The 18,920-nt window shown below is 37.9% G+C and overlaps 1 protein-coding gene across 8 annotated transcripts in view; it reads left to right on the forward strand.

The window, feature by feature from the left end:
• CASK (calcium/calmodulin dependent serine protein kinase) overlaps positions 1 to 18,920 on the forward strand; it is a 358,268-nt gene that overhangs the window by 128,325 nt on the left and 211,023 nt on the right. For all 8 annotated transcript variants that reach the window (XM_079122840.1, XM_079122842.1, XM_079122843.1 and 5 more), the window contains exon 3: positions 2,472 to 2,577. In XM_079122840.1, the coding sequence (XP_078978966.1) occupies positions 2,472 to 2,577 (106 nt within the window). The remainder of the gene's footprint in view (positions 1 to 2,471; positions 2,578 to 18,920) is intronic.

The raw sequence follows: 18,920 nt of genomic DNA on the forward strand, positions 1-18,920 counted from the left end.
ATGGTGAGAACTGAAGCAACTGTAGTTACATGCAAGGCGCAGAATAGAAAACAAACCAAAAAGAGGAAAAGAGATTGGTTTTCATTGTGGCAAACACTAAATATGTTTACTTCTTGACTCCAGTGTCAAAGCATTGAGTGCTTTTGATCAGAACAGAGATGAATGGAAAGAGAATAACTAACATGAAAACAGAAGGTATGAGAGGGTGACTTCTAATAAAATGAGAAGCTAGAGATAAACATAAAAATGGGTAATAAAATTCCTAAGAAGCTATTCATAGAATCAGGAGGCAGAACATTCTTGAAGAGAGAGAAAAAAGTGTTCAGGCATCTGATTAATGTTGTCTGGCTCAACCAGGCCCTCCAGCACACTCATTAAAAGCTTTCTTCATGGTTATGACTTCCCTGCACAAACTCCACAGCTGCTTCATACCCTCCTCTCCTGCAGAGCTTTCCCAGTGGCTTTTGGACACAGACATTTTTCCTGTGTCTCTGATCTCTTCCTTTTCAGTGAACATGGAGCTCCCAGCTCACACTCAGCCCCCTTAACCCCTGCCCCCATATGCTATGCTTCACATGGGCCTCTCACATCTGGCTTCTCATTTGAATCTTATCACTGCTCTTTGAAGCTGATTTAGTAGACTCTGCAGGAACCTATCACCATCTCCATTTCATTGGCTGTAAGGAAGCCATTTGCACAAGTTAATAGCCTGCAGGTGGAAGGACAAAGGCAGGACTAGCACCAAGTTTCTGACTCCAGATCCCATGGACTTTTCATCCTCGCCACTCACTGCCACACAGAGTACTTACTTTACAACCACGACAAAAACAGACAAGCAAAATCTTTGACTTTGCTATTCCTTTTCTACTGCCAGAATCTTCAAACCCATGGCACAGCATAGTGAAAGGACTCTTGACTTTGGAGTCCAGCAGGTCAGGATTCAAAGTACCCCTGTGATAGCTGTGTATCCTTGAACATGTTTCTAAGCCTCAGTTTCCTCATCTGTAAGGTAGCTACCTCACAGGATGGTTGCAATGTTAAATGACAGTGACTATACTAAATATGTAGCCTACTGAGTAGCATGATAAATTTTAGTTTATTATTAGGTGATTGTCTCCTGTGTACTGACTTTGACCCTGAACTTTCTATAGAACTTAGTACAGCCCAGAATGCTCATGATCTTTTCTGGCTGAATGTTAAGGCCTTTTCTCAGCTTTCAACCTGCTCTACCCATATGTCTTTACTGCCTTTATTCCCTTGACTTTCTTCATATCATATTGATTCCTCCTTTTTCAGTGGTTTCTCTTTTGTCTAATTTACTACCTTCTTTCCCTCTCATTCTACCCTTATGTATGTAAGTCTTCTGAGGTTCCATTTGTAGCAATTGCTCTTGTTGACAAGACGAAGTTGAATTAATAAATCAGAAAGGAAATCATCTTATCTATTTTGCTTCGTGCAACACATCCTTAGCCTTATTTCTTCCTTACTTGTCTCCTTTCTACTTTCAAATGTAAAAACATCACATTGAACTTGATTCATCAGCAAACAGGCAAAGCCCAGCCCTGTCAGCACTGGAAGGCTTTAATTATCTTATTCCATGTAGACATGGCAAGTGATGCCCCTGCCCAAACTGTTTCAGTGAGATGATGATGATGTTAACAATTTTGCTTTCCAAATAGTATTACAGAGTTTAAGGAGCAGTGTCACATACATAATCTGAATTTATTCTTCAAAATTATACTGTGAGGCAAGTAGAGTCCTGAATTATCCAACACATTTTATAGATGTAAAAAAATTTCTGGGTTGGGGGTATAGTTCAGCTGCAGAGCCTAGCATGCATAAAGTCCTAGGTTTAATGCCCAGCACTGCAAGAAAGAAAGAGAGGGGGCGAGAGGGAGAGAGGGAAGAAGGAAGGAAGGATGATTGATTGATTGATTCTGACTTTGACTCTAGGACTAGCGCCTTCTTTGTTTAAACCATATATGTAACTTTGCTGATATACCCGTATATCCTAGATTTTAGGCTAAAGAATAGATAGTACATTCTTATCTGACTGAGGGGAAACTAAAAAAGAGGTAAAATTTAAAACAGTAAGTTGGGGTACCTACTAGTAGATTGAGGAAGAGTTATCAATTTGGAAGCTGAAACTTGATTAGAAAAGTTTGGGGAAAGTATTTATTTGTGTTTTTTTACTTTTGGGCAAAGTATTTATTTGTACTAAGAAGTGTAAATATGTTCTTAATAAGAGCCAACTCATGTAATGTATATAGATTTAAGCTGATAAAAATTATGAAACATTATATTGTCAAAGATTTTAAAGGGTAAAAAGTTAAGCTTAATTTAAGTGGGGGATTTCATCTCTGTAGTTAGAGAAGTCTTCATGTTACCATAGACCACATCATTCACTCATCATTCACTCTAATTGTCTTGTGTTCCTACCTAATAAAGTATGTTGTATGTTTGTTTTGCAGATCTAAAGCGGGAAGCCAGTATCTGTCATATGCTGAAACATCCACACATTGTAGAGTTATTGGAGACATATAGCTCAGATGGAATGCTTTACATGGTTTTTGAATTGTGAGTGTATATTTTATTTCTTAAGGAGTAAAGTTTTAAACAACGTTGGTTTTAGAAAATGCTAACAACTTTCTCTTAAAATTTAGCAATGATTATGAACTCATCAGTTTAGAAAGACCTGAAAGCACAGGAAAAGAAAAGGATTATTTCATCTTAAGGTTCATAATGATGAAGGAAGCAAAAGCTGGGTATATTTGGTTATCCTCATACTTCTAAGCACACTTCGGAGAAAAGGCTCCGAAAGGAAATAGAGTTCAGAGGGATATAGTAGGCCCCAAAATATGCAGTTCTGACCAGAAGGTCAGACTGGGGTGAAGAGTAGGATGAGAGTGGAGGCTTCCATGTAGCAAATCTTTCTGGCAACTTAAAATGAATAATAATGGACAACTCTAATTTTGATATAATCACTATATTGACATATGAGGGAAATTCTATAACTAATAGTGTATCTTGATTTCAGTAAGGTCCTTGATGTGTTTCTCACAGAACTTTTATGAGTCAGATAGAGACATGTGAGCTAAGGATAGTACAAATGAGTAGCCCATAGCTAGTTGGATGATCGTCCAAAGAGATTTATAGGACGGCATACTACAGGCTTTTGTCTTTACCCTATTCTGTTCAAAATTAATCAGTAACTTTGGTTAGGAAAATTAAAGAAGGTATACATGCTAAAGAGTCAAAAGATACCAAGGTTGGAAGGTGTGTTCATTTGCTATGACCTCATAGCAATTTACCCCAGAACGACACATGTATCATCTCGGTCTCTGTGTGTCAAGAACATGAGCACCATTCAGGTGGGTCCTCTAGCTAACCAAGGTGTTAGGCAGGTCCAAAGTCATTTTTAAGGCTTCGCTGGAGGGAGGAGGTGGATCTGCTTCCAAGCTCACTCACAAGGTTGTTGTCAGTCTTCAGTTCCTCTTGGATTCTTGAACTATGGGTCTCAGTTCCTTTAGAGCTGCTGGCCCCGGGTGTCTCTTGGTTCTTTGTTACATGAACCTTTAAATCAATATGGCCAATGGCTTCCTCAAAGCAAGCAAGCAAACAAGAGGAAATGGCAAGGTAGAAGTCACAGTGTATAACCTAATCTCCAAAATTATATATCATCACTTCTGCCCTATTCTCCTAGTTAGAAACAAGTAGATCCAGCCCACATACCACAGCCTGAATACCAGGAGGTGGGAATCTCTAGGAGGCGGTTCACCAACTGCCCCCCACAGAGAGCTAGATAACACATTGGCTATCTATACCAAAACTCAAAAATAGTTTACAAACCTATAGCCAAGGAGCTGAAACAAAGAAGGTGAAATTTATGACCAGTTAATATAAACTCCTTCATTCAAATATATAAATGCAAGATCAATGTGAATTTAGTTGTGACTACTTAAGTGAAAAAGATGTTAATGTTTTAGTTAGTTGTTTGCAACAGCTTAAAAACTCCAAATGGAATGTTAGGTTACATTAATGAGAAGGTAGATAGTATTCTGAACAAAACCACACTCCCATTGTATTATACATTGCCCATTCTCCCTGGAGTTTTCGTAGTAAGCAGGACACAGGAATATTTACAGAAGGGTATAACCAGAATGAAAAGGAGCCTGAACATTCTGTCATAGAGTCATGGCCTTCAGTCTCTTTGCCAACAAACCTACTAAAAGAATTTTGAAAAACCTAGATGCCCTTCTCACATGTTTTTAAGTCAATATATAAAAATTTTTATCGTGAGAATATAATTTTTAGTGTCTTGGATTTGCCTTTAAATATATTTCCTTCACAACTGCAGAGCTGCACATTTATCTCATTCGCTTTATGGGAAGTGTCTGCTATGTGACCTACATGGCAAAGCTAGTCCTCATTGTCAAATCACTCAGCCAAATCAGACTCACTTTTCTATCAGGAAAAAAAAAATCTGACTTCATTTTTCAAATAAAATTAAAATGTTAATAGACATCCCAATGACACTCATCTTACTATTGATTTCAAATTCTAACATAGATCAGGCTTTGCTATGGATATGTTATCCGGATGAAATAGGTGACATATCCTTTTCTTTCTCAAATTCTCTTTGCTCCCAGGTGTGTCTCCCTCCCACAGGAGCTGTGCATTCCCCATCGTCTCTTTGAAGTTAGACAGGCTTTTCAGGATAGGGGAGCAGTTGGTCTTTTGAGATGACCGATTGTAGATGTGGAGAGGTGAAAGGAAAACTAGACTTGTTTTCAGACAGACCATGTTATGGCAAATGAAGATATGCAAGTCAATTGCCTTAAAATATACTAGTCCATGTGTTTCCTAGAAGGACTTTGGGTACTCCCAGATATACCTGAATTCCACGTTGAAGACCCCCACCCCTGGCATGGAAGAGCTCTTGAAAAGACTAGAGGCTTTCCCTACCCGTTAATTTATTGGTTTTCTTATTCTGCTAAGAGTCCCCAGAGCAGAAAGCCATAGGTAGAGCATAATCCATGTTTTCAGTTATTTGAAAGATCATGATGTATAAGATTATATGCTTAATCACTACAGCATCACAAGCCATAAGTAGAATCAACAAGTGGCAGATTTCACCTTTAAGGCAAGGAGACCTCTAATTATGAGACTTACTCCATCCAAGGGGACAAAGATAGTTTACTTTTGGTTTAGAGAGGGACTCTGATGTCTCTTCCAATTTTAAGATATTATAATTTTTTCAGAATGACTTTTCTGGTTTAATTTTATTCTCTATTGAAGAAATCTATTTCTGTGCATATTTTTATTCTCTGAGAAAAACCAAAAGCAGATTTATTCATATACTTTCAAATTCTGAGTACAGAAAGCAACATTTAAAAAGTTACCTGAATCTACCATGTTAACCGTTTGTATCAAAGGGGTCTAAATGACAGAGTAATAGAGAGAAGATGATCTTTAGTGTCATAAAATAGGCTTTAGTTTCTCAGTGTAGAAGCGGTCTCTATGGGATATTTATAGTCCATTTCATATGATGCAGTTGTGACTAAAATAATTCAATGGCTATACATTAAAATGAGATCTCATTAAAGTTGGATATTTACTAGTAAACTAATCCTGATTTAACCCAGATTACTAGAACATGATTTAAAAAAAAAATTGTAGTTGTGGATGAACAGCATACCTTTATTTTGTTTGTTTATATGTGGTGCTAAGGATCGAACCCAGTGCCTCACGCGTGGTAGGGAAGCGCTCTGCCATTGAGCTGCAACCTCAGCCCCTAGAACATGGTTTTGTATTTCATTTTTTTAACCTTTATTTTGTAAAGTGTCAAATAAGAAGAGATTATAGAATAATGAATGCCAACATCCCAGCTGCTGAGTTCAATAGTTATCAAAATATTTTGCCATTCCTGTTCAAACTATCCTTTCCCCCCTGTCTTTTTACCTCTGGAGATTTCTAAAGCAATGTCACTTCACCTATAAATACTCCTGTTTGTGCTTCTAACAGATAAGGACTTTAAAATTATCATAATAATATTATCATATCTAAAAATCAATAATTCCTTAATACAGTATCATATTCAGTTGATGTTCAATTTTCCCTGATTGAACATGAATCTTAAATAACACATTTCTAAATTTAGAATTGTCTTATGAGCTCTAGGGATCTGAAAGTAGGTTGTAAATTCACAGTTCAAATAACTTAAATAGAAATATAAAACTGTTCTTTTGTACCATTGTTTTATAAATTCACCTCAGCATTTGCCCTCGCCCAGTTTTTTGCATTCTCCTAATCTGGTTTCAAACCCACAGACCCAAAACATTGATTACTATGATTTAAAGTCATGTGGATCAGAGCAAAACCAAAAAACTTGTGTGCGCCTCCACCTACTGGCTAGGTGAGAGATTGCTTCTATAACTGCATTGTGAACTAAGCTACTCTAGATTTGGCTCCATGTTCCTAACAATACATGTCATTTTCCCCAGTATCCAAGGACTCACTCCTTAGGTTATGAGTGGTCTAGACCTGTTTCCCAGTTTTCTACCATGACACTATTACAGAATAGACAAGTAAAAGGAAAACGAATAAATTTAGACTAGTTAACTTTGCTGTTTGTTGACTGCTTGTAAACGGCTCTATCACTTACATGGACAAAAGGCTAGACAAAACAACATATTTCAATTATCAACACGTTTCTTAATATGGCATCCATATGTGTCTTTACTACAGACTGTGTATAAATAACCCTCCTTTTCTCTTCCTAAACTGGAGTCATGAAGTTGTATGACCCGATCATGTTGCTTATCTGTTAAAAAATATCCTTACAATGAGTTGATACTCACTTAATTACAGTTTATAAGTTTAAAGCATACTTATATACAGGGATTCACAGAGCCATAATTTTCAAGTTGAAAAAGATGATTTAAAACTTAGATTTTAAAATCCTGTGGAGAGCTTGTTAGACAACATGTACCCAAGCCCCACCCCTAGACTTTCAGTTTCAGCAGATATAGGTCCTGATAGGACAGACCTAGAGGACTGACCTTTAAAGTAGGGCCAATACTACTTAGAGGTTTCTTTGTCATTTCCCCAATACATATTGTACTTAGACATCTGTATGTGTTTGCATTACATCCATTTCTTTGGGATTACACTTAAATTGGAACTTGTCTGTAGCAATTTGCTGAAATGTATTTTAAAACACAGGTTCCATTTTGAAGACAGGGCTGAGTTGTATTACCTCCCCAAAATTAAATGTTTATTCAGGCTTGTCTTTAGTAGTGTCTGGTACTTGAGTTAAGCTGTAAATCCTAAATTGGCTGGCTAAGGAATTTTAATTGCCTTATTATAGAATGATTACATATACCACAGGGAGACTTTTACAGTAATTAAATATGGATTTAAAACATATCTGACATGAAAATAATAGTTCGTATCTCTTAAAATAATATTAGTAGTTTGTGTTTTTGAAGCCAATAAAGGAGAGAGTAGACTGAAACCTCGTTTATTTTTTACTTTAATTTTTTGTTGGATATTTATGCTTGGAGAAGGGAGTGTTTGTGGAATTCATTTATATGGATAGGGTGGAAATGAATATTACTTACCAGCAAACTTGCCACTTAAGGGAAATTATGTCTGTCTCAAGTCAAACAATAAAAATCTGGACTATTGCATTTCAATTCGTTTGAGGGTCTGCACACATTTTTATAGCTGGTCTTCTCTGATCTATTTTGATTTTTTTTATGTGAGATGATACAAATTGCTATTCATTCATTCAGCAAACTAAACATGTCCTTAAGTCACTGTATCAAATGTCCAGTTGATTTTAATTTTAAGAACTGTGTGTTAGGGTCCCCAAGACCACCCCCAGGTTTGATGATTCACTAAGAGAGCTCAAAGGACTCAGCATATAGTTGTATTCACAGCTATGATTTATTATAGCACAAGTTTATAATGTAAAATCAGTAAAAGACATAGGGGTACAAGTCCAGGGGAAACCATAATTTGGTCACATAGGCACCCTATGCCTGGTATGTACCAAATTCTAGACTCCCAGGAACAAAGCAGATGTTCAGCATAAATCATATTATTTACACAAACAGTTTAGACACAAGGAACCATCTCGTCAGTTAGGTAGTAGGAAACTCCTGAAAATTAAATTCCCTGATGCCTGCCTATCAAAGCCAACCTTTGGAAGCATACTTTTCAAGCCTTTCTTAAAATAGCAACTTAGGCCTACTATGTTAATTCTTCCACACAAACTAAAATACTGATAAATAGAAGATTGGTTTTGAGTTGATAAACTCCTGGATCTGCAAACCAAATGTAATTGCCTGTAAAGATAATTACAAGTTTTGGGTTTGGGTTTTAACTCTAACTATGGTATCATTTTGATGTCTATTGAATAAAATAGGTGACCAGATTTTTGCTTAAAACAAGTCCTTGTTTGAAATGTTACAGTGTAGAATAGATTTTCAGCTTTGAATGCTATATCAGAAAATAAATTGCATTCTGATGCTACTATTTTAGAAATACATTTGAAGTTGTCGCTTTGGTAATTTTTCGTACAGCATATGAAAGCTGATCTTCAAGCTACTAAAATAATTTTGGATAAATGTATATATGCATAAAATACAAAGAAAATTCAGCTGCTTTTCTGTTATTTTAAAAGTAATATAGTTTATTTATTAAAAAATGAAAGGTACAGCCAGAAATGGCAACACATGCCTGTAATCCCAGCTACTCAGAAGGCTGAGACAGGAGAATCACAAGTTGGAGACCAAACATAGCAACTTAACAAGACCCTGTCTCAAAATAAAATAAAAAGTGCTGGGGATGTAGTTAATTAGTGAACATTTTGGAATATTTCCTTCTACTTTTATTTGTTATCATAATTACAGTAATTGGAACTATTTTATATAAGTAATTTTGTTTCCCAATTCTTTTCACTTAATAATTTTAAGCCTTTTGTTATACCATTAAATATTTTTTCAGCATAGTATTTTATGACTACAATAAGATGTTTATGTGCATGTACATTGTTTTTTGGTTTTCTTTACTAGAAATATTAAAATTAATATTCTTACACATAATTACTTTTGTTTTCTCAAACTACTTCTGGAAGTAGAATTACTGGATAAAGAGTATGTGAACATAAACATGTACATTACACATAGATCTAACATTTTAATATAGTATGTCACATTTATAAAAATGCATACACATAAATATCCAGCTTAAGGAATTATTGTAAAACTACAACCCAGGTCAAGAAGTAAAAAGACTACCTGCTTCAACAGCTGCTTAATTTCTCTTTCCAATCACAACCCATTCTTCTGTCAGAAATAATTTTAATCTGGACTTCATTTCTATGTTTTTATATCTATACCATCCAAAATAAGCATCCCTGATTAATATAATTCAGTGTCTGTTTTTTAAATCTTTATTTAAATAGACTCCTACAGTATATATTCTTTTTATTAGAATAAATTAAATTTATCATTTCTGTTTTTCTGAAAAGAAATTATAGCACAAGCATTAACAAATACTATCCCCAAATCTAACACATTTTTTTGACTTACAGTTTAATTCTTGTGCAACTTTTGATGTTTTGTCAGTGTATTATACATAATAGTGGGGTTCATTTTGACATAATCATACGTGCATGGAATATAATTTCCTTCACTTCAGTCCTCAGTAATTTCTCTTTACGTCCTCTCCTCCCTCTTGTTGTTCCCCTTTCCCCACTCTATCAGTTTATTTATAGTTTTTAAATTAGTGCTTTATAGATATACACAAAAGTGGAATTCACTGTGGTACATTCATATATATACACCTAGCATAATTTGGTCAGTTTCATTCCATAGTTCCTCCCTTTCCTTACCCCTCCTTTCTCCTTCTCTATTCCCTTCCTCTACACCACTGATCTCACTTCTCTTTTCATGGGATCCCTCCCTGTGTTTTTTCCTTATTTTGCTCTAGCTTTGGCATATGAGAGAAAACATTCAACCCTTGACTTTTTGAGTTTGGATTATTTCACTTAGCATGATGTTCTCCAGTTACATCCATTTACCAGAAAATATCTTTTCTTTGCTTTTCTTTTTTCTTTGCTTTTCTCTTTTTTCTTTTCTTTCTTTTTCTTTCCCTCCCTCCCTCCTTCCTTTCCCTTCCCTTCCCTTCCTTTCCTTTCCTTCTTTCTCTTTCTTTCTTTCTTTCTTTCTTTCTTTCTTTCTTTCTTTCTTTCTTTCTTTCTTTCTTTCTTTCTTTCTTTTTCTTTCTTCTTTCAACTGACTAATACTCCATTGTGTATATATACCACATTTTCTCGATCCATTCATCCGTTGAGTCACCCTGGCTGGTTCTGTAACTTGGCTGTTGTGAATTTTGCTGCTATAAACATTGATATGCCTTATCACTACAGTATACTGACCTTAGTTCTTTTGGATAAATACTAAGGAGTGAGGTAGCTGGGTGAGAGTTCATCTCACTCCACTTAGAATGGCAATCATCAAGAATACAAATAATAATAAATGCTGGTGAGGTTGTCAGGGGGGAGGTACACTCATACATTGTTGGTGAAACTGGAAATTAGTAGAAGCACTCTGGAAAGAAGTATGGAGATTCCTTAAAAGACTAGAAATGGAACCACCATAGGACCCAGTATACATATAAATATTCGTTTTTCGGTCTTTGAGATTCATCTAGGTTGCTTTGTGCAACTATTCCTTTTATTGCTACATAGTATTGCAGCAAACACACTTTCACTGTTTATTCATTGTAATGTTAACAGATGCATATTTGAGTGGTTTCTAGATTTGGCTATTTTGAATACAGCTTTGTGTATGTATCCTGGTGCACCTAAGTACATGTTCATATACTCCTAGGCATAGACCTATGAAGAGAATTGATAGATTTTAAAATATGTACAACTTCAGTTTTCCTAGAAAATAGTGAGCTATTTTCTTTTTTTTTTTTTTTTTTTTTTATTGTAAACAAATGGGATACATGTTGTTTCTCTGTTTGTACATGGCGTAAAGGCATACCATTTGTGTAATCATAAATTTACATAGAGCAATGTTGTTTGATTCATTCTGTTATTTTTTTCCCTTCCCCCCACCCCTCCCACCCCTCTTTACCCTCTATACAGTAGTTCCTTCCTCCATACTTGCCCCCCTCCCTAACCCTAACTCTAACCCTTCCCTCCCCCCCATTATGTGTCAACCTCCACTTATTAGCGATATCATTCATCCTTTGGCTTTTTGAGATTGGCTTATCTCACTTAGCATGATATTCTCCAATTTCATCCATTTGCCTGCAAATGTCATAATTTTATCATTCTTTATGGCTGAGTAATATTCCATAGTATATATATACCACAGTTTCTTTATCCACTCATCAATTGAAGGGCATCTAGGTTGGTTCCACAGTCTGGCTATTGTGAATTGAGCAGCTATGAACATTGATGTGGCTGTATTTCTGTAGTATGCAGATTTTAAGTCCTTTGGGTATAGGCCAAGGAGTGGGATAGCTGGGTCAAATGGTGGTTCCATTCCAAGTTTTCTAAGGAATCTCCACACTGCTTTCCATAGTGGCTGTACTAATTTGCAGCCCCACCAGCAGTGTATGAGTGTACCTTTCTCCCCACATCCTCACCAACACCTGTTGTTGCTCGTATTCTTGATAATCGCCATTCTAATTGGGGTGAGATGGAACCTTAGGGTGGTTTTGATTTGCATTTCTCTTATTACTAGAGATGTTGAACATTTTTCCATATGTTTGTTGATTGCTTGTAGATCTTCTTCTGTGAAGTGTCTATTCATTTCCTTAGCCCATTTGTTGACTGGACTGTTTGAATTCTTGGAGTAGAGTTTTTTGAGTTCTTTATAGATTCTGGAGATTAGTGCTCTATCTGAAGTATGATTGGCAAAGATATTCTCCCACTCTGTAGGCTCTTTCTTCGCATTGCTGATAGTTTCCTTTGCTGAGAGAAAGCTTTTTAGTTTGAATCTATCCCAGTGGTTGATTCTAGCTTTTATTTCTTGTGCTATGGGAGTCCTGTTAAGGAAGTCTGGTCCTAGACCAACAAGGTGAAGATTTGGACCTACTTTTTCTTCTATAATCTGCAGGGTCTCTGGTCTGATTCCGAGGTCCTTAATCCATTTTGAGTTTAGTTTCGTGCATGGTGAGAGATATGGGTTTAGTTTCATTCTGTTGCATATGGATTTCCAATTCTCCCAGCACCATTTGTTGAAGAGGCTATCTTTTCTCCATTGCATATTTTTGGCCCCTTTGTCTAGTATGAGAAAATTGTATTTATTTGGGTTGTGTCCGTGTCCTCTATTCTGTACCATTGATCTACCTTTCTATTTTGGTACCAATACCATGCCGTTTTTGTTACTATTGCTTTGTAGTAGAGTTGAAGATCTGGTATTGCAATACCCCCTGTTTCACTCTTCCTGCTAAGGATTGCTTTAGCTATTCTGGGTTTCTTATTCTTCCAGATGAATTTCATAATTGCCTGCTCTATTTCTGTAAGGTACGTCATTGGGATTTTAATTGGAATTGCATTGAATTTGTATAGCACTTTAGGTAGTATGGCCATTTTGACAATATTAATTCTTCCTATCCAAGAACATGGAAGATCTTTCCATCTTCTAAGGTGTTCTTTAATTTCTTTCTTTAGTGTTGTATAGTTCTCATTGTAGAGGTCTTTCACCTCTTTTGTGAGATTGATTCCCAAGTATTTTATTTTTTTCGAGGCTATTGTGAATGGGGTAGTTTTCCTAATTTCTCTTTCTGAAGATTCATCACTTATGTATAAAAATGCGTTGGATTTATGGGCATTGATCTTGTAACCTGCTACTTTACTGAAATCACTTATGAGTTCTAAGAGTTTTCTGGTGGAATTTCCAGGTTCCTCTAAATATATAATCATGTCATCAGCGAACAGGGATAGTTTGAGTTCTTCTTTTCCAATTCGTATCCCTTTAATTTCTTTGGTTTGTCTAATTGCTCTGGCCAGAGTCTCAAGAACGATGTTGAATAGAAGTGGTGAAAGAGGGCATCCCTGCCTTGTTCCAGTTTTTAGGGGGAATGCTTTCAGTTTTTCACCATTTAGAATGATATTAGCCATGGGCTTAGCATAAATGGCCTTTACAATATTAAGGAATGTTCCCACTATCCCTATTTTTTCTAGTGTTTTGAGTAGGAAGGGGTGCTGTATTTTATCAAATGCTTTTTCTGCATCTATTGAAATAATCATGTGATTCTTGACTTTAAGTCTATTAATATGGTGAATTACGTTTATTGATTTCCTGATGTTGAACCAACCTTGCATCCCTGGGATGAAACCCACTTGATCATGGTGCACTATCTTTTTAATATGTTTTTGTATGCGATTTGCTAAAATTTTGTTGAGAATTTTTGCGTCGATGTTCATTAAGGATATTGGTCTCAAATTTTCTTTCCTTGATGAGTCTCTGTCTGGTTTAGGTATCAGTGTGATATTGGCTTCATAGAATGAGTTTGGGAGGGTTCCCTCCTCTTCTATTTTATGGAATACTTTGAGAAGTATTGGAATGAGCTCTTCCTTAAAGGTTTTGTAGAACTCGGCTGAGAACCCATCTGGTCCCAGACTTTTCTTTGTTGGTAGGCTTTTGATGACTTCTTCTATTTCAGTACTTGAAATTGGTCTATTTAAATTGTTTATGTCCTCCTCATTCAGTTTAGGCAATTCATATGTCTCTAGAAACCTGTTGATGTCTTCGAAATTTTCTATTTTGTTGGAGTATAGATTTTCAAAATAGCTTCTAATTATGTTTTGTATTTCCATCCTGTCTGTTGTGATATTTCCTTGTTCATTCCGAATTTTAGTGATTTGGGTTTTCTCTCGTCTTCTCTTTGTTAGTGTGGCTAAAGGTTTATCAATTTTGTTTATTTTTTCGAAGAACCAACTATTTATTTTGTCAATTTTTTGTATTGTTTCTTTTGTTTCAATTTCATTGATTTCAGCTCTGAGTTTAACTATTTCCTGTCTTCTACTACTTTTGGTGCTGTTCTGTTCTTCTTTTTCTAAGGCTTTGAGCTGTAGTGTTAGGTTGTTTATTTGTTGAGTTTTACTTCTTTTATTAAATGCGCTCCATGAAATAAATTTCCCTCTAAGTACTGCTTTCATAGTGTCCCAGAGATTTTGATATGATGTTTCTTTGTTCTCATTTACCTCTAAGAATTTTTTAATTTCCTTCCTAATATCTTCTGTTATCCATTCATCATATAATAGCATATTGTTTAATCTCCAGATGTTGGAATAGTTTCTGTGTTTTACTCTTTCATTTATTTCTAACTTCAATCCATTATGATCTGATAGAATACATGCTAGTGTCTCTATCTTCTTGTATTTGCTAACATTAGCTTTGTGGCATAATATATGGTCTATTTTAGAGAAGGATCCATGTGGTGCTGAGAAGAAAGTGTATTCACTCTTGGTTGGATGGAATATTCTATAAATGTCCGTTAAGTCTAAATTATTGATTGTGTTGTTGAGATCTATGGTTTCTTTGCTCAATTTTTGTCTGGAAGATCTGTCCAGTGGTGAGAGCGGCGTGTTAAAATCACCTAGTATTATTGTGTTGTGGTCTATTTGGTTTCTGAAATTGAGAAGGATTTGTTTGACATACATAGATGAGCCACTGTTTGGGGCATAGATGTTTATGATTGTTATATCTTGCTGATTTATGCTTCCCTTAAGCAGTATGAAATGACCTTCTTTATCCCTTCTGACTAACTTTGGCTTGAAGTCCACATTATCGGAAATGAGGATGGATACTCCAGCTTTTTTGCTGAGTCCATGTGCATGGTATGTTTTTCCCCATCCTTTCACCTTTAATCTATGGGTATCTTTTTCTATGAGGTGAGTCTCTTGCAGGCAACATATTGTTGGATCTTTCTTTTTAATCCAGTCTGCCAGTCTATGTCTTTTGATTGATGGATTCAGGCCATTAACATTCAGGGTTATTATAGAGAAATGATTTGGTTTCCCGGTCATTTGGTTCATTTTTAAAATTTTGTTTATTTATTTGTTTGACACAACTTGTTTCCTCCTTTATTTGACAATTCCTTTAGGATAATTCCTCCCTTTGCTGATTTGCTTCTTTGTTTTTCATCTCTTCCTCATGGAATATTTTGTTGAGAATGTTCTGTAATGCTGGCTTTCTTTTTGTAAATTCTTTTAGCTTTTGTTTATCATGGAAGGATTTTATTTCATCGTCAAATTTGAAGGTAAGTTTTGCTGGGTATAAGATTCTTGGTTGGCATCCATTTTCTTTCAGGGCTTGAAAAATGTTGTTCCAGGACCTTCTAGCTTTTAGGGTCTGGATTGAAAAATCTGCTGATATGCGTATTGGTTTCCCCCTGAATGTAATTTGGTTCTTTTCTCTCACAGCCTTTAAAATTCTGTCTTTATTTTGTATGTTAGGTATTTTCATTATAATGTGCCTTGGTGTGGGTCTGTTGTAATTTTGTGTATTTGGAGTCCTGTAAGCCTCTTGAACTTGATTTTCCATTTCATTCTTCAGATTTGGGAAATTTTCTGATATTATTTCATTGAATAGGTTGTTCATTCCTTTGGCTTGTTTCTCTAGGCCTTCCTCAATCCCAATAATTCTTAAATTTGGCCTTTTCATGATATCCCATAGTTCTTGTAGATTCTGTTCATGATTTCTTACCATCTTCTCTGTTTGTTCAGCTTTGTTTTCAAGGTTAAATATTTTGTCTTCAATGTCTGAGGTTCTGTCTTCCAGGTGTTCTATCCTATTGGATATGCTTTCTATGGAGTTCTTAATTTGGTTTATTGTTTCCTTCATGTCAAGGATTTCTGTTTGGTTTTTTTTCAATATCTCTAACTCTTTATTGAAATGATCTTTTGCTTCCTGTATTTGCTCTTTTAACTGTCGATTGGTGCGATCAATCAATGCTTGCATTTGCTCTTTCATCTCATCATTCAATGCTTGCATTTGCTCTTTCATCTCCTCGTTTGCTTCTCTGATCATTTTAATTATGTACATTCTGAACTCCTTTTCTGTCATTTCTTCTGCCATGCTGTCATTGGGTTTTATTGATGTAACATCTAGATTTGTTTGCAGCATTTTCTTTCCTTGTTTTCTCATGTTGTTCAGATATCAGTGGACCGCTGAGATATTGCAGATTTCCTCTGTTGATTTACAATGACCCTGAAGATTTCTATATATATCCCCTCTTAGCCTTCAGTAGGCTGAAGTCTTGGAGGAGGTTGATAATGCGGTGCTCCACAAGGAAGCTGCCTCTCTAGGAGTGGTGGCCTTCAGGTGGGGTATATTCCCTGCTAGTGGGCAGAGGTGCCTCCACTTGTTGACCAATGGTCATCCAAAGGGGACCTAGGCTGTGGGCTGAGGCAAGGCCTGTTTGGGCCTGAGTCTCTGGTTTTACCGTCCTTGTGGGAAACCTCACCCAGCAGGGAAGACTCACCTGGTGGGGAGGTCTCGCTGGTCAGTTTCCTCCTAGAGGTTCCCCTCAATTTACAGCTACTGCCTGGGCTGGGCTGCCTTCCTCTGCAAAGTTTCCAGGGGCCCGGCCCTACCTCCTGGGCCTGGGAGCCTCACCCTTCGCAGATGAATCTCCTTAGGCTGCCCCTCCTCAGAGAATTTGCCCATAGGCCTGGAACCTTCGCTCCGCCCTAAGCCTGTCTCTGTGCGGCTCTTCCACCCAGAAGCCTCCTAGATCCTGGGACCCTGTTCTGCACCTAATCGCCTGGCTGCGTGGCCCCTCCTCTGAGCAGCCACCTGTGGCCCCGAACAATCGCTCTGAGTCCCAGAGACCCGCCACAGGCCTCTTCCTCCAGACAGCCGCCCAGTATGCCAGTGCGGTCACTAGGAGTCCAAGAAACTCACTTCGTGCCTCCTCCTCCCACCAACCACCCGTAGCCCGGGGCAATCAATCACTCCGAGTCGAAGTGACCCTGCCCGTTCCTCCTCCTTCTCCAGATAACCCCCCGGGTGTTCAGGAGCAGTCCCTCTGAGTGGCTCTGAATCCACGTGACCCGCTGCACGGGTCCTCTGAGCACCGCCCGGAGCTCTGGTGTGGTCCCTCAAGACCAAGCGTCCCACCACGCTTCTCCTCCAGGCAGCCCCCCTGTGTTCAGGAGCTGTCACTTTAAGACCAAACAACTCACCACTCGCCTTCTCCTCTGAGCAGCCGCCTGGAGCGCTAATGCAGTCACTGCGAGTCCAAAGGACCCGCCGCGCTCCTTCTCCTCCTTCTCCTACTCCTCCGGGCAGGCCCCGGGGTTCAGAAGTGGTCAGGGTCCAAACAGCTCGCCACGCAGCCCCTTCTCTGGCAACCGCCTGTAGTTCCCGTATAGTCACCCGAATCCAAGCGGCTGCTCCTCTTCCTCCTCGTCCTCAGGGCAGGCCCCGGGGTTCAGAAGCGTCGTTCTGATTCCAAACAGCTCGCCGCGCGGCTTCTCCTCTGGCAACCGCCTGCAGCTCTGGCGCAGTCTCTCCGAATCCAAGTGGCCACGCTCCTCTCCTCCTCCTCAGGGCAGGCCCCGGTGTCCTGAGTCCACACAGTTCTCCCCGCCTCTCCTCCCCCGGGCAGCCGCCGGAGCCCCAGTGGCTGCTCCGAGTCCCAGCGCTGTGCCGAGCGGCCTCCTCTACGGCGCTCCAGCGGGGGGAGGGGCGTCTCGCCGGCAGTTCTACTTCACAAAGTTTCCTGCGTTCCGGGACCCCCGTCCCATCCGGGATGCCCCCCCAGGGGGTGAGAGTCACCCGGCTACTTTGAGTTGGTCCCAAGCGTCTCAATATCTCCTCTCTTGAATCCTGAGTTCTGGAGCAACACGTAATGCAGCCACCCTCTAGGCCGCCATCTTGAAAACCTCCTATTTTCTTAAGTAGGTATATAAACTGACCCTCCACCATATGACATTCTAAGGTGATTCACATCACCTCTAATTTCTTTTATTATTTTATTCATTTAGATTTACCCACACACTCTTCCTTCTTTATTCTTTTTCTAAACATAATTCACATGTTATTTAGATTGAAATAAACTCTACAAAATTGATTTTCTTCACCAGAAATAACAGCAATATTTTCTGTATTAATTCTAGATAAACCACAAAACATTTATTTTGTAGGTTTTCCAGGTTTTGCTTATAAATCAAGATGAGGCAGTAGAAAGAGTCAGGGAAAAAGAAGAAAACAGATAAGTTGCCCGTCTTTGACAGCCTCTGATTCTGCCCCATATTGACAGCCTCTGGTTCTGTCCCATACTGACAGCCTCTGGTTCTGTCTTGAGCATGAAGTAAAACTGTCCAATATTTACCTGCTAAAATGAAGGTGTAAGCTTATGAAGATATAGGCTCAACAAAGGAATGTAAACAGCAACAACCAGATGTGGAAAAGAAAGTATCTTATGAAATGTTACAATAAAGCCTACTGCTGACCTTTGACTATTAGGAATTTTAAGTGTGTTAAAAATCTGTAATGGACAGTTAAGGGAATTAACCAGAGAGTTGTGAACTCACCACACAGATTTCAGTATAGAGTTTGTCTTTATCAAATGAACATAAAGAACAAGTTACAGTTAAAGTTTGAGTGGAAGATCCTGCCTTGTTGTTCCTTCTTTAATCTTGAAGCATCTCCAAGGTTTTAACTGGGTTCATTTTCCTTCCGTCAGTCTTCTGGGGTATAAACTTTCCATTTTTATTAGTTTCAGAATTTCCTTTACTCCTTTCAGTCATGAGGCTCTTTACTGAGTAGAGAATTCTAGCTTGGCATATTCTCTGCATTAGGTATCATTCTATTGTCTTCTAGCTTCCATTGTTTTTGAGAATTGAGCTAGTAATCTGTCATTTCTCTGAGGGCAATCCG

The sequence above is a fragment of the Sciurus vulgaris genome, assembly GCF_902686455.1.
Source record: "Sciurus vulgaris genome assembly, chromosome: X".
Lineage (NCBI taxonomy): Eukaryota > Metazoa > Chordata > Mammalia > Rodentia > Sciuridae > Sciurus > Sciurus vulgaris.